The 13,867-nt window shown below is 43.9% G+C and overlaps 1 protein-coding gene across 1 annotated transcript in view; it reads right to left on the reverse strand.

Moving 5' to 3' along the window:
- nlk2 (nemo-like kinase, type 2) overlaps window positions 1-13,599 on the reverse strand; it is a 48,343-nt gene extending 34,744 nt beyond the window's left edge. The window contains exons 1-3 of the mRNA XM_026193491.2: window positions 11,494-13,599; window positions 1,260-1,389; window positions 1,093-1,148 (exon numbers count right to left, since the gene is read on the reverse strand). Coding sequence (XP_026049276.2) covers window positions 1,093-1,148; window positions 1,260-1,389; window positions 11,494-11,963 — 656 coding nt within the window. The 5' untranslated portion in view covers window positions 11,964-13,599. The remainder of the gene's footprint in view (window positions 1-1,092; window positions 1,149-1,259; window positions 1,390-11,493) is intronic.
- Window positions 13,600-13,867: the final 268 nt, after the last annotated feature.

Raw genomic sequence — 13,867 nt, forward strand, 5'->3', positions numbered from 1 at the left:
TCTCATCTACTAGCAGCTGGTCCATTAGTGCTGTCAGATGCTCATGGAGTGCAGTCAGCTTCTTCAGCCAGTAGGTATGAATCATGTCAGGACCAGGTGCTGTTCATATCTACATACTGGAGACCCTTTCCTGTGATGACTACCAGACCCTGTTCAGGGAGATTGCTGTGGTCGGCTTTAACATTCACTATCAACTGAGCCTTATTGTTATGGGTTGCATCCTTCTCCCATATGCTCTTCCAGTCTTGCTCCGTCTCCACCACTTGGATGGCTCAGTACAGTACAGCTGGTTTATTCTCCTGCCTTCTGTTTCTCTGGTATACCTCTACTTGGCAGTTTCCAAGACAGCTTGCTGTACTTCTTAGGCACCCCTTTCTTTACAGGCCCTGTGCTACCTTATTCTTGGCTTCTAGTCACCTTCTCCACAGAGAGTAATGCTCCTTGTAACTGTTCATTTTATAGCCAAGCAGCTCAGTGATCACTGCAGCTGTGGTGTAGATCAGCTGATTCAGTGATGGTTGCAGTAGGGATTGTGCTACATTCACACCTTCTACTAGACCTACAGAGGTTATCTCACGTAGTCTTGGCAATCGGCCATGGAGGGTCCAGGTTTCCAGCTTAGCCATGATGCTATCTATCAGGCCAGCACTCAATACACCCTCAGTCATACTTTGTTTTATTTAATGGTAAATGGACTGGTTCTTATAGAGCACTTCTCTACTATGAGCAATCAAAGTGCTTTTTATAACTTTTCACAACTTGTCTCATTCACCCATTTACATTTTTTTCTTTGCTCTTTTTCTGCAAGTGCTTTCTAACACTCACACGCATTCATACTCTTATGGGTGCATCACAGAGCAATTTGGGGTTAGTATCTTGCCCAAAATAATTTGGCAGGCAGACAGGGATCGAACCACCAACCTTCCGGTTAGTAAGTGACCTGCCCTACCTGAGCTACAGCCACCCCCAATGTGACCTAAAGAAAATTTCTTATGCAATTCTCTGCAATTTCATACACCTGATTTTAAAATGTAATTCCTGTAGGCCCTGCATCTTGTTATAATCTTTGAATAAATCAATAGTAAAGGATACATTTCTTCAAAGTAGTCAATGTGTGGAGGTTGTAGTATATCCAGCGCAGAGAGCACCTGAGAACAGAGGTAAAGCTGTGGTCTGAATGCAATCATGCAGGCAAACACATTTCTTTTTCCTTTCTAGAGGAAACTATAAGCTCCATTGTGACATTGTCATGTACTTACATTCTCATGTTTGAAGAAGCACAGCATCTTCAGCTCACGAAATACCCTCTTACAAGAAACAAGGTTTTGGAAGACATTAGGCATCTTTTTGAGAGCAACTCGCTTTCCGTCTCTGGGGTCTGTCACTGACCTGGGTGAATATGAAAAAGAAATTCACAAAAATTATAACATTGGATGAAAAGTTAGATAAATAGATCAGCAGAACAAATCATGTCATGGATTGGACGAAGTTATAAAAATATTTCAGTATTTTTTCATCACATTTTTGAGATTTGGTTTGTTTTTGTTTTTTAAAGGACTATTTCCCACGACCAACTTTAAGCATCACTATTATCAAATCTCAAAAAGTGCATTTTGTGTATACATGCAAGGGTTATATCATCTGAGACAAGTGGCTGGTCAAAACAAGTTACACTATATGAAAGGCGTCCTTTTAATCTAAATTTACGACCACCATCTTCCAGGCTCATCTCACAGAATTAATGGGCAGCACGGTTGCACAGTGATTAGCACTGTTGCCTCACAGCAAGAAGGTCCCGAGTTTGATTCCACCACCTGCCTGAGGGCTTTGCATGTTCTCCCCATGCTGGTGTAGTTTCTCTCTATGCGGGTGTGAATGTGAATGGTTGTCTGTCTCTATGTGTTAGTCCTGCGACAGACTGGCGACCTGTACAGTGTATCCTGCCTCTCACCCTATGGTAGCTGGGTTAGGCTCCAGATCCGGGACAAGGATAAGCGGAGAGAATGGATGGATGGAACAAAGAATGACGTTGATGTGAAAGGAGTGGCCAGAGAAGAGATTAGGAGAAATTCCAGACAACGAGAGAACTTGGCAAAAGTGTGAAAGAAACCATGATATGTTGGGATGTGGCCGGATTCGGTGATGAAGAGAGGGTCTGAAGGTAATGCGTGATGGGATTTTCTAAGGTAGAGGAAATGGGTCAGCAAGTCAAAGTGGCTTAAAGGCAAGATTATTTTGAATTAAAATATCGAAAGGGGGCTGCCCAATTGGTTGGTTTTCCTCTGTTTGAGGAGAAGATGAGCCAGTCTTCAAAGACTGGGTGAAAGTCGCTTAAGCAGGGATGACAATCTCCTTGAAGAAGAGGTCAATTCTGAATAGCACAGGAACCTGAAGAAGGCTAAAAGGTTAAAATTGGAGCCTGATGTTAGAGACCTTTGATGAGAACAGAAGAACAGCAGAACTTTGAAGGCACTTGTGATGTCGGCTTTTGAAAGACATGCACCTCTGCATTTTAACAAGGGAAATGGCATGGTTCACTGTTGAGCATTTAAGAGAAAAATCGGGGAATGAGGCAATTTATGTTCGAATAAGACTACCTTGAGTTGCAGACAAATCTATGATGATGTGCTTTTTCCCCTGAATGCTCAGTGATGCCCAGTGGGCTGATACAAAAATAAAGGGGGAAAGGCGTTATAGGGAAGTGTCCTATTATGAAACTCTCCCAGACTTCTTTGGCGAGCAGGTTGTCAACAGCATCTGGGTCTTTGAGAGCTGACTAGAGATTTTACAGGTACAAGAGACTGATGGCTGGGTGACAATCCTGGGTGAAAACCTGAAAAATCTTTTACTAAAAAGTTGACAAAATCTGGGTTAGGGTGATTTACTAAGGCTTCTTTTAATGCTAGTCATTTCTTGTGGTGGTTGTGGGGGCATGCTGGGTGGGAATGGCCGCCGCCACAAGAAGGAAGGAGAAGGAGTGGAGATAGTGGCACTGAGACATGAGGCAAAAGGAATCGCTGTAATTGTTGCAAATAGTGCGGCCACCTAGCTGCATAATGGGTCTGTCCTTGTGTACCATATGGCAAAGGCATGCAAGGAATAGATGCTGTAGGTTTAGAAATTTCTGGTGTGGAGGCTGAAGCCAACCAGGTAAGAGCAGATGTACCGTTTATGGGCTGTGAAGTATTTTGATTGCAGCAATGATTTGTTGCCGAAGGTGAGCGGATACTGGGGAAGGTTTTGGAGCTGGTGGGTTAGGAGGAGGAATTGCTGAAGCCAGCAAAACTGAGCAATATTAGAATGGAAGAGAAAAGAAGGGGCCTGGGCTATAAAACTTGGCCATGTGCTGCTCCGACAAGGAGGAAGAAAAGGTTCTGGGTTAGGAGCATGAATAGTTGAATACCCAGTTGCATGAATGTTAGCTAAAGTATTGTAAAGAGAAGCCGAGGTGAGTGGAACTGTGCAACCCGGTGCCATGAAGATTTGCTGAGGTGAGTTGCAAAGGAGGGATGGAAGACCGCAGAACTGGCAACCCAGTGCCTAGCACGGAGAAGCACTAAATAAGAGGAACAGCTGAAGAGAGAGCTGGTATTTCCCTTCCGGGAACATGCGAAATGGTGTCTGGATGTGGCTTTTGCTGGCTGATGGGTGGGAGTGCAAGGTGCGGAAAGCTTCACTGTTGGAGGCGTTGTCTTCATTTATGCCCAAAAGTGGATTATTTATGTTTGTTGTATCGATGTTGGAGCATTGAGAAGTTAAAAAGAATTGTAATAAGCTTTGTCTTCTTGTCGGACCAGTGAAATTGAATACCTTTCTCTTTTAAAACTTATTTAAGACAGGCTACAGTCCAGTCTGAAATCTGGGGGGAGGACGTCTTCGGGAGACCCTTCTGGGGTGTGGAAACAGCCGCATATCTTTGGAGTTAGGCTTTGTGATGGATCAGATTTTCGGGAAGCTCTACAGGGCTGGAGCCCCATCTTAGAGTGATAAAGAGTGGAGCTGCGCCGTGAAGTTTTGCTGGTGGTTGATCTTCCTCTAATCGAAGTTGGGAGGTTAGGATTTCACAGGGATAGCGAGCGACCAGAGTTTCTGTATTGCTAAATGGAGCGGAGAGAGGAATTCTGAGGTTTGGATATAGTAGACCAGATTGCCAGGTGGCAAGAATGACTACTGGAAGGTTCCCTACGCAGCGAGCGGCGATCAGTCTCTCTGCGGTGGCTCCACTATGACATTTAGAAATGGGAGTTTGGGATTCCTGGACTGCTTGAAAGATATCTGATAAAGAAGGACTGAGATCTTAGTCTGATGGGGTGAGGGACAAGAAATTCATGATGACCAGCTGAACAGGTGAGTAGGATCTATGCTCTTAGAAACACTTTTAGAGTTGTTTTACATCGTATAGTGTTCGCATGAAAATGAGAACAGCAGGTATTAGTGAAGGGGGCATATATCTATACACACACACACACACACACACACACACACACATATATATATACACACACACACACACACACACACACACACACACACACACATATATATATACACACACACACACACACACACACACACACACACACATACATATATATATACACACACACACACACACACATATATATATATACACACACACACACATATATATACACACACACATACACACATATATATACACACACACATACACACATATATATACACACACACATACACACATATATATACACACACACATACACACATATATATACACACACACATACACACATATATATACACACACACATACACACATATATACACACACACACACACACACACATACACATAAACACACACATACATACATATATACACACACATACATATACACACTGAAGACTAAAAGGGGCGTGAATGAGGAGTGAGTGAAATTCAGATAAAATATCTCCGCTTATAGAAAAAGCATATAATTTAGTTGACACTCAATCCTTAGTTGTGCTGCAATAAACCTAGGTTCCTGGGGGACTTCCCATGATGCACTGATTGCTTCTGTTTCACTCACTGTTTGGTTACACACTTCTCTGCATTTAATCATTAGTTATCATTAATCTCTGGCTCTCTTCCATAGCATATCTTTGTCCTGTCTCCCTTCCTATAGCACCAACCGGTCATGGTAGATGGCTGCCCCTGACTCAGCCTGGTTCTGCCAAAGGTTTCTTCAGGTTAAAACTGAATTTAACTGAAATTGAGGAATAATAATAATAAAAAATAATGGATTGCATTTATATAGCGCTTTTCGAGACCCTCAAAGCGCTTTACAATTCCACTATTCATTCACTCTCACACACTGGTGGAGGCAAGCTATAGTTGTAGCTGTGTAGCTGTAGGCAGACTGACAGAAGCAAGGCTGCCATATCGCACCATCGGCCCCTCTGGCGCTCAGGTAGGTGGTAGATGAAGTGTCTTGCCCAAGGACACAATGACCAAGAGAGAAAGAGCTGGGGATCGAACTGGCAACCTTCCGGTTACAAGATGAGCTTCCCAACCCCCTGAACCACGGTCACCCCGCAAATGAAAGCATTCACAGTCTAACAGTACGCTAAAAAAAAACAAACAAAAAAACAGTTATGAGCCATAAATATGAACCAGCACATGGGACGCTGCACCAACCGATTTCTTTCTAGACTTTAGTACAGTGAGTACAAAAGAGGCATGTGTTCTTATGCCAAAAGGAATCATCTCAAGCCAATGAAACAATGAAGAAAAAAAAAAAAGAAAAAGAAAAGTAGACACTTCTGTGATCCAGTCATGTCCGCATGCTCAACTTGCAAGGACTTTGACAAACTTATCCATCATAGATATTACATTATTGCAGACAGCACCAGGGAGAGAAAACTGTCTGGGTAAAACTTTTCCCTTGGTGGATTGGGCCATTGCACTACCTCCCCCTACTCACTCATTTTGATGGAAGAGGAGACAAAGAGTGGCAATAACACAATAATACCCTCGGGCAAGATACTAACCCCAAGTTGCTCTCTAGTCCATATACCATTTAATTCAGTTTGTGTCGAAAATTATTATTATCAGAATAATCAGATTTTTTTTTCTTAGCAGAGGTAGCCTAAATCAAAGTACTGCAATGCACAGCATGCCTAACATTCATAGTTACTTATGATTGGCTAGGGAAGTAGCTCTAAATTTCTTTTAAATTGTTAGTGCAATCAATTAGAAAAACCCTCTCGATTTAAGCAAACTCAGAACTTCCAATGTGCTTACCCACTGACTTGACCTCTGGTTTAACTCAGTTTAACAAAAATATATTGTTTTTCTATTTGCTACTATTGTTATTTTTATATAATGCAAGTACGCCATTTTCGTATGGAGTACTTGCATTAAAGAAAACTGTTGAGTATGACATTGCTGGAAATAGTGTTATAAAAAAAATGTACATAAATTTACATTTACTGCACAATATGAACTACTGCATTATTTTAATGTTAACTTCAAGGGTTAGTGGTGAGCACACACACACACACACACACACACACACACACACACACTAAAAATACTCACTCCATCGTCACACTCAGAGTTTCAGATGCAGTACTCCAAGTCTTTTCATTCCTTCAATACTAATTCCTACATTTTCTAAAGTCACTACAGCAGACACGCAAAGTCAGGGGTCCTGTGACTCGCACTGATACTTTGTTCACTGCCTCCATTTTTCAACTTCCTGCTGGTAGGACATGCCCGGCCAGAACACCTTACCAGGGAGGTGACTGCTTCAGAGGCTCATTTCGATGTGGAGGAGTAGCGGTTCTACTCTGACCCTCCTAAATGACTGAACTCCTCACCCTATTGTTAATAAAGAGCACATCCACCCTTTGCGGATGCAAACGGTGGAATGGAAATAAGCTTTTTCCATTCCACCGTTTGCATCCGGAATCTCATTCTTTCACCTTTATTAAAAAAATAAATAAATAAATCTAACAGCTGAGACTGAAGAAGTCACTTGGATGAGTGACAAAACGTTTCCCCCCCAAAACGCTACGTCCAGATGAACAGAATCAACTTTTGGAGAGTTACTTTCCTGGATGATTGAGAATGCATCAAGACGTTTTAACCCACTTTGGCAAGGACTGCCTAAAGCTTGTACGTCAGTATGAGCAAACAGCACGTAAGATGGCGGACTACAGGAACCACCTGAGATTCAGCCGACAAAACAGGATTACTCCTAAAAGTCTGCAAATGAGCTCTTCAGTTAAAGGCTTCCGGGCAACAAAAATTCTCCAGAAGGCACAGCATCAGTTACTTAATGAACGGGTGAAGCAAACAAATGTTACCATCGACATGCTAAAATGTCAAGAGGAGCGGATCCGACAGAGACTGACTATGCTTTTAGATGAGAATACTCTTAAAAAGGTGTTTGACTTTACTGAGAAGGCTCATCTAGCACAGCACAAAAAGTCTAGGACCAGGCAACAAAGGAAGTTTGATTTACTTGTTGTACGTCGGAAACCACCACAAAATACCGAGTGTGTCCTCAGTGACCAGAAGAGACAAGGATGCGACACAGGATGTGGACAAGTGGGTGAAGAATTTGTCTGACAGACAGCTCACCCAAACAGAGAAAAACATCCTTGCTAAAGGGTTGAATTTTCAGAATCAGAATCAGAATGGGATTTATTGCCAAATGTTGAGCAGGTTTACAACATTAGGAAATTGCTGCGGTGCTTCAGTGCAAACATGCTGTCATAAATAGCACTTAAATAGACATGGAAAAAAATAAAAGTAGGGATAAGAATTAAAAGTGCTACGTGGAAAGATATGTGCATGAGATATACATGAGATATATACATGAGAATAAGAATTAAAAGTGCTACGTGGAAAGATATGTGCATGAGATATACATGAGATATATACATGAGAATAAGAATTAAAAGTGCTACGTGGAAAGATATGTGCATGAGTGCAGGTGGTGATCAGTGCCAAACATAGAATGATGCAGTGACACAGCGTAGGGTCATGTGTTAGTGGCGGGTACAGTCATATGGTTATTGTTCATGTGTCCAACAGCAGAGGGGAAGAAACTGTTCTTATGGCGAGAGGTTCTGGTGCGAATGGACCGGAGCCTCCTGCCTGAGGGGAGCAGGTCAAACAGACTGTGTCCAGGGTGAGAAGGGTCAGCTGAGATCCGAGCTGCACGCCGCAATGTCCTGGAGGTGTACAGGTCCTGCAAAGATGGGAGTCTGCAGCCAATCACCTTCTCAGCAGAGCGCACAACACGCTGCAGTCTCTGTTTGTCCCTGATAGTGGCTCCAGCGTACCACACGGTGATGGAGGAGGTGAGGATGGACTCGATGATTGCAGTGTAGAACTGCATCATCGTCCGTGTTGGCAGGTTGAATTTCTTCAGCTGCCTCAGGAAGTACATCCTCTGCTGGGCTTTCTTGATGACGGAGGTGATGGTGGGCTCCCACTTCAGGTCCTGGGTGATGGTGGTACCCAGGAAGCGGAATGAGTCCACAGAGGTGATGGGGGTGTCAGTCAGGATGATGGGGGGGAGTGGGGCTGTGTGCTTCCTGAAGTCCACAATAATCTACACTGTCTTCTGGGCATTCAGCACCAGGTTGTTGTGGCTGCACCAGGACACCAGACGTCCAACCTCCCTCCTGTAGGCAGACTCGTCCCCGTCCGAGATGAGTCCAATAACGGTGGTGTCATCTGCAAACTTGATTAGCTTGGCAGACTGGTGGGTGGAGGTGCAGCAGTTGGTGTTCAGGGAGAAGAGCAGAGGAGAAAGAACACAGCCCTGAGGGGAGCCGGTGCTGATGGTCCGGGAGTCCGAGACATTCTTTCCCAGCCTCACATGCTGCTTCCTGTCCGTCAGGAAGTCAGTGATCCACCGGCAGATGGGATCAGGCACATTCATCTAGGAAAGCTTGTCTCGGAGATGGTCTGGAAGGATGGTGTTGAAGGCAGAGCTGAAGTCCACAAACAGGATCCTGGCGTAGGTTCCTGGGGAGTCCAGATGCTGCAGGATGAAGTGTAGGGCCATGTTGATGGCGTCGTCTACAGACCTGTTGGCTCTATATGCAAACTGCAGGGGGTCCAGGAGGGGGGCCGTGAGGGTCCTGAGATGGGAGAGAACTAGGCGCTCAAAAGACTTCATGACCACAGATGTCAGAGCCACGGGTCTGTAGTCATTTAGTCCAGTGATCCTAGGTTTCTTGGGGACAGGGATTATGGTGGAGGACTTGAAGCAGGCAGGCACATGACATGCCTGCAGTGAGGAGTTGAAAATGCCAGAAAACACTGGGGCCAGCTCGTTTGCACAGTGTCTGAGGGTGGCAGGAGACACACCGTCTGGGCCGGGAGCTTTCCGAGCATTCAGGTTCTTAAACTGCTTCCTCACATCTGCTTCATGAATATGAAGAGTTGTGGTGGGAGGAGGTGGTGTGAAATCCTCTTTTGTGTGGGGTGAGGAGGGGGGTGTTGTAGGTGAACGGTTTGAAGGTGGTGATGGCTCTATGTAGGGGGGAGAGGTGGGGGAATTAGTGTCCAAAGTGTCTCTATTGTTGGGGCCGTTGGAGGTGTGAAGGCTGCCTGATGGCTCATCAAAACGGCAGTAGAAGTCGTTAAGGGTGTCGGCTAAGAGCAAGTCATCAGTGGAGTGGGGGGTTTTAGGCTTGTAGTTTGTGATATTCCTAAAACCTTTCCACACAGAGGCCGAGTCATTCTCTGAGATCTGCTGCTGCATCTTCTCAGAGTGCTGATGTTTAGCAATGTCCACTTCTTTAGTGAACCTGTACTTGGCCTCTCTTTGCTGTCACACCGAGACAAATCCTGCTAGTGGAGCTGATCACAGCCACAGAAACAGCAATTCGTAACAACAATATTGCAAAGTGGAAGCAGAGCAACTACAGACGAAAGTTTCGGCCTGTCTCAGCAATGCAAAGCCCCCAGCATCCAACATCACCATGGAGAAGAGGAAGGCACTCACATCACTTCGTGATGACAACAACATTATCATCCTTCCGGCAGACAAGGGTAGGTGCACAGTATTGCTTAACCAAAAAGACTATCATGAGAAAATTTTGTCACTACTCAGTGATGAAAATACTTATGAGCCCCTGAAACGAGACCCAGGAAGTGGCTACAGGAAGAGGGTGATAGACTGTCTGAAGATTTTATTAACAATGATGGTTATGAAAACTATTTACCCCCATTGGGCATCAGTTAAAATGTACAACATTGGCTAGTACATCTGGTACAGACTAATGAAAATATCAAAGATTAGTCACATACATCCCTGGCAGACGTATTTTCTTTTTAAAAAAAAAGAAAAGATGAGGCTTAGTTAAACTTTTATTTTTTTTGTTCTACATCAGCTACAGTTTAAACACTGCATGGCTAATGCATCGTAAGTGTACATACACAACTGAAGTACCATTTTTGTTCAGTGAACTCAACATGTCAGCATGTTCGGATAAAAGACGAGATCTTAGTTTATTACTATTAAGTCCACCATCATAGTCGGGGATAAACTTTTATTTTGGTGATGGTGGGGAGGTTAACAATCACATGTCTACAAGTGTCTAGTACATACACACATCAGCTGAAGACAGTGAAATCAATCCACAGAATGTGAGGCTAAATTGAAGAAGCAGATGATTATTTTTTTTATTATTATTTTTGCTAAATTGCAAAAACAAAAAAACTATATGCATATTACCACTACTCAATTTGAGCACTCAAAGCGCGTTCAATTACATGCGCCATTCACATATTTCACATTCATAAAAGCGCTTCCTAACATTTACACACGCACTCACACTTCAGTGGATGCCTCGGGGAAAATGACTAACGTTCCAGTTAGTAGACGACCTGCTGTACTACAGCCACCCACAGTTATCACTGCCAACGTCAGGCTTCTCTTCAGTGCAGAATGCAGGTGAAATTATTACGTTGGTGTTCTGGACCAAGACATTCTGACGTTAGTGATAAATTTAAGTCCATAATGCTGCTTACGATCTTCCATGGGACAAACATTCACATTATTAAAAACTCAAGAAGCCCATTTTCTGACACTTTTATCGAGTCAAACTAAGATTACTAACACCAAGAGACCAACTGGAAATTTCCTCGAATTATCTCTGGACTTCAGGACATGTGTTGTCTTTGATCATTAGTACTCATTAGGCATAATACAATTAGTCTTTGTAAACAATATACAAAAAGTCAGGAAAAAAAACTGTAAACATTTACTCACGTGCAAATGTTTACAAAACTAAAACACTTAGCAGAAGTCAGTGCAAACGTCTTCAGTATGACAACAGGCTCAAGTTTAGAGACTATGGGTTGAGACAGAAAAGAAAAAAAGAAAAGAAAAAAAAAACTGCTGCTGGAGAGGGATGCGAAACACTAATGAACGACTTTAATAAGCCATGGCCTGTTAGTAGTATTAGTGGATACAGAGATGAGCGCGCAGTGCACTGCACTTACCAGACAACTCCAAACGCCCCGTAGCCGATGGGTCTGTCAGGCTCAATATCCAGCTGCTGCTGTAAATGGTGCGTGTGTTGCTGCTGCTGATGGTGGTGGTGGTGAGCTTTGACAGCGGCTGCTGCAGCCGCTTGGACCTGTGCGGGAGCCGCGGCCGCCGCCGGCCCGGGAGCTTGCCCGGGGGCTGGAGAGGGAAAGTAGGGCTGCTGCTGTCCGGGGTTTAGCATCACCGCCGCAGCGGCAGCCGTTGATGTGTGCTGCTGGACCGTGTGCACAGCAGCGGCTGAGCCTGGGTGCTGTAAGTGGTGCTGGCCCGCGTGGTGGTGGTGGTGATGCATGTGGGGAGGCGGTAGGTGCTGGAGCTGGTGGTGGTGGTGATGGGGGTGATGGGCAGCTACTGCTGAGGAGCCACCGTTGTAAGCAGCCATCATTTTTGTAACATTTGCAGCAGTTGTACCGCAAAGAGCCATCCAATGATACTTAAATGCCTCCTTTTCAAACTGCTTCTCAAAATGATACTAATGGCAACCAGACAGCAACCCCACGGTTAATACAACTTATGGCAAACATAGAGAAAATATATTTTGTCCTTTAAGCGTCCGAAGTCAATCACTTTGACAGAAATTTTCCGATATCTGGTATGGCGTTTTAGCATAATACTAACTAGGCTCTGCCCCACTTCCCCTAAATTAATTTTCTATTAGGTACACCATTAGACTACTGAAGTCTGAAACTAGTGACGGAGAGCATATTATGGGCAATGGACCACCCAAACATACAATCTATGCAGCTTTAACAGTGCCACTGCTGTCAGTGACAAACCGAAAATATTCAATAGAAAAAAAAACTTATATGCACTTCACAGAGACTGTTCAACCTCTCCTCCTGGGAAAAATTCACCTTCCTCTCTTAATAAAACAGTGCGATCTAAAGCAGGTCACATGGGAAGCAGAGCATTCATCTTATAAGTGTTCCAAGTTTGCCACACACTCGGGTCTGGCGCCGTTGCTTTTCTCACCACACGGCTTAAAATCGCATCTGTTATTCCAAACTGAATTCTCCTTAAGATGTGTGCACAGGCCAAACAGCTACTCTGATGGCAGAGGTAATCTCAGAGTCGTAATTAACGCTGCTGATCCGGTGCAGAGGAGGTGTAACCCAGCCAAGGCTACAATACAGCAGCGCAGAGAGGCAGGCAGGCCCGGGCCTCGGCAATCCACCCTATTCACATATTATTATAGAAATCCAGCGAGCCGCGTGCTTCCAAAGAAACCCCCATCAGTTTGACAGGGTGACGAAGCTTCGACCATGACTCAAAACACGAGAAGAGAAATCCTCACAGACGGCTGGCAGACAAAGTAATTCCCCCATCGACAGCTTTGTGTGTGTATCTGTATTCTACTCTGTCCTAATACGGCTCAGAAGCGCGCATCCAAACAGACTAACAAGTTAAATCCGTTTGTTGTGGGACAAAATCTACCGCCAGGAGCTAGACAGCCTTATTCAATCTGACAACTCAGAGCTAGCTAATGGGTATCTGTATCTCCACATAAAAACAGCAGTCCTTCCGTTGGTTCCGCTGGGCCTTGACGCTGTCAGTTGAGGAAAAAAAACGTCACTCGGCTGATCCTCTACACCTCAAGCTCACGACGCTTATGTGACATGATAAAAGTATTGGTCACGAGGTAACTGAAATGAGCTGTTCATCCAACATGGTGAACAAAACCTTAGCCGCTCAGCGCTGAGATTAGGCAGGGTCGCCAACCAATCGTCTTCCGCACGGCAATGACGTAATTGTAACCTCCTTGATTGTCACAACGAGCAGCCAGTGGCGCGTGTTAGCTGGGGTGACAGCGGGGTTGATAGCTGACCGAAAAGCCCAATGATCTCCACATAGATGCAGAGAAAAACACCGCTCACTTCATTGCAGGAAAATATTCAGAATCCAGACCAGGGATTAAAATTAAATGATTGAATTGAAAATAATTTTAAAATAATAAAATATGATATGACTTCAGACTTACTACTTCTCTATACAAAGAACACTGCTCCGTAAAAGAAAAGAAAAAAAGTGGATTTCTAGTTGCTGATGCATTATATTCCTGAAAGCAGCTTCACAGGTTCTGTACCCTTGCCCAGATCTGTCTTGACCTGTGGTCAATTTTGAATGTCATGTCAAAGGACGTGAATACTGGATGTAAGATGTGCATACACATATGATGATACATATAGATATCATAATAATATCTAATATTTGCAAGAATAGTAAACTTTTTGTCTTCATTTTCTTGGGGGTGGGGGGGTATTATTTGTAGAATTTTTAGGTGAAAAATAAATTGAATACATTTTGGACTAAGGCTGTAACAAACCAAAA

Source organism: Astatotilapia calliptera, chromosome 14 (genome assembly GCF_964374335.1).
Source record: "Astatotilapia calliptera chromosome 14, fAstCal68.1, whole genome shotgun sequence".
Taxonomy (NCBI): domain Eukaryota; kingdom Metazoa; phylum Chordata; class Actinopteri; order Cichliformes; family Cichlidae; genus Astatotilapia; species Astatotilapia calliptera.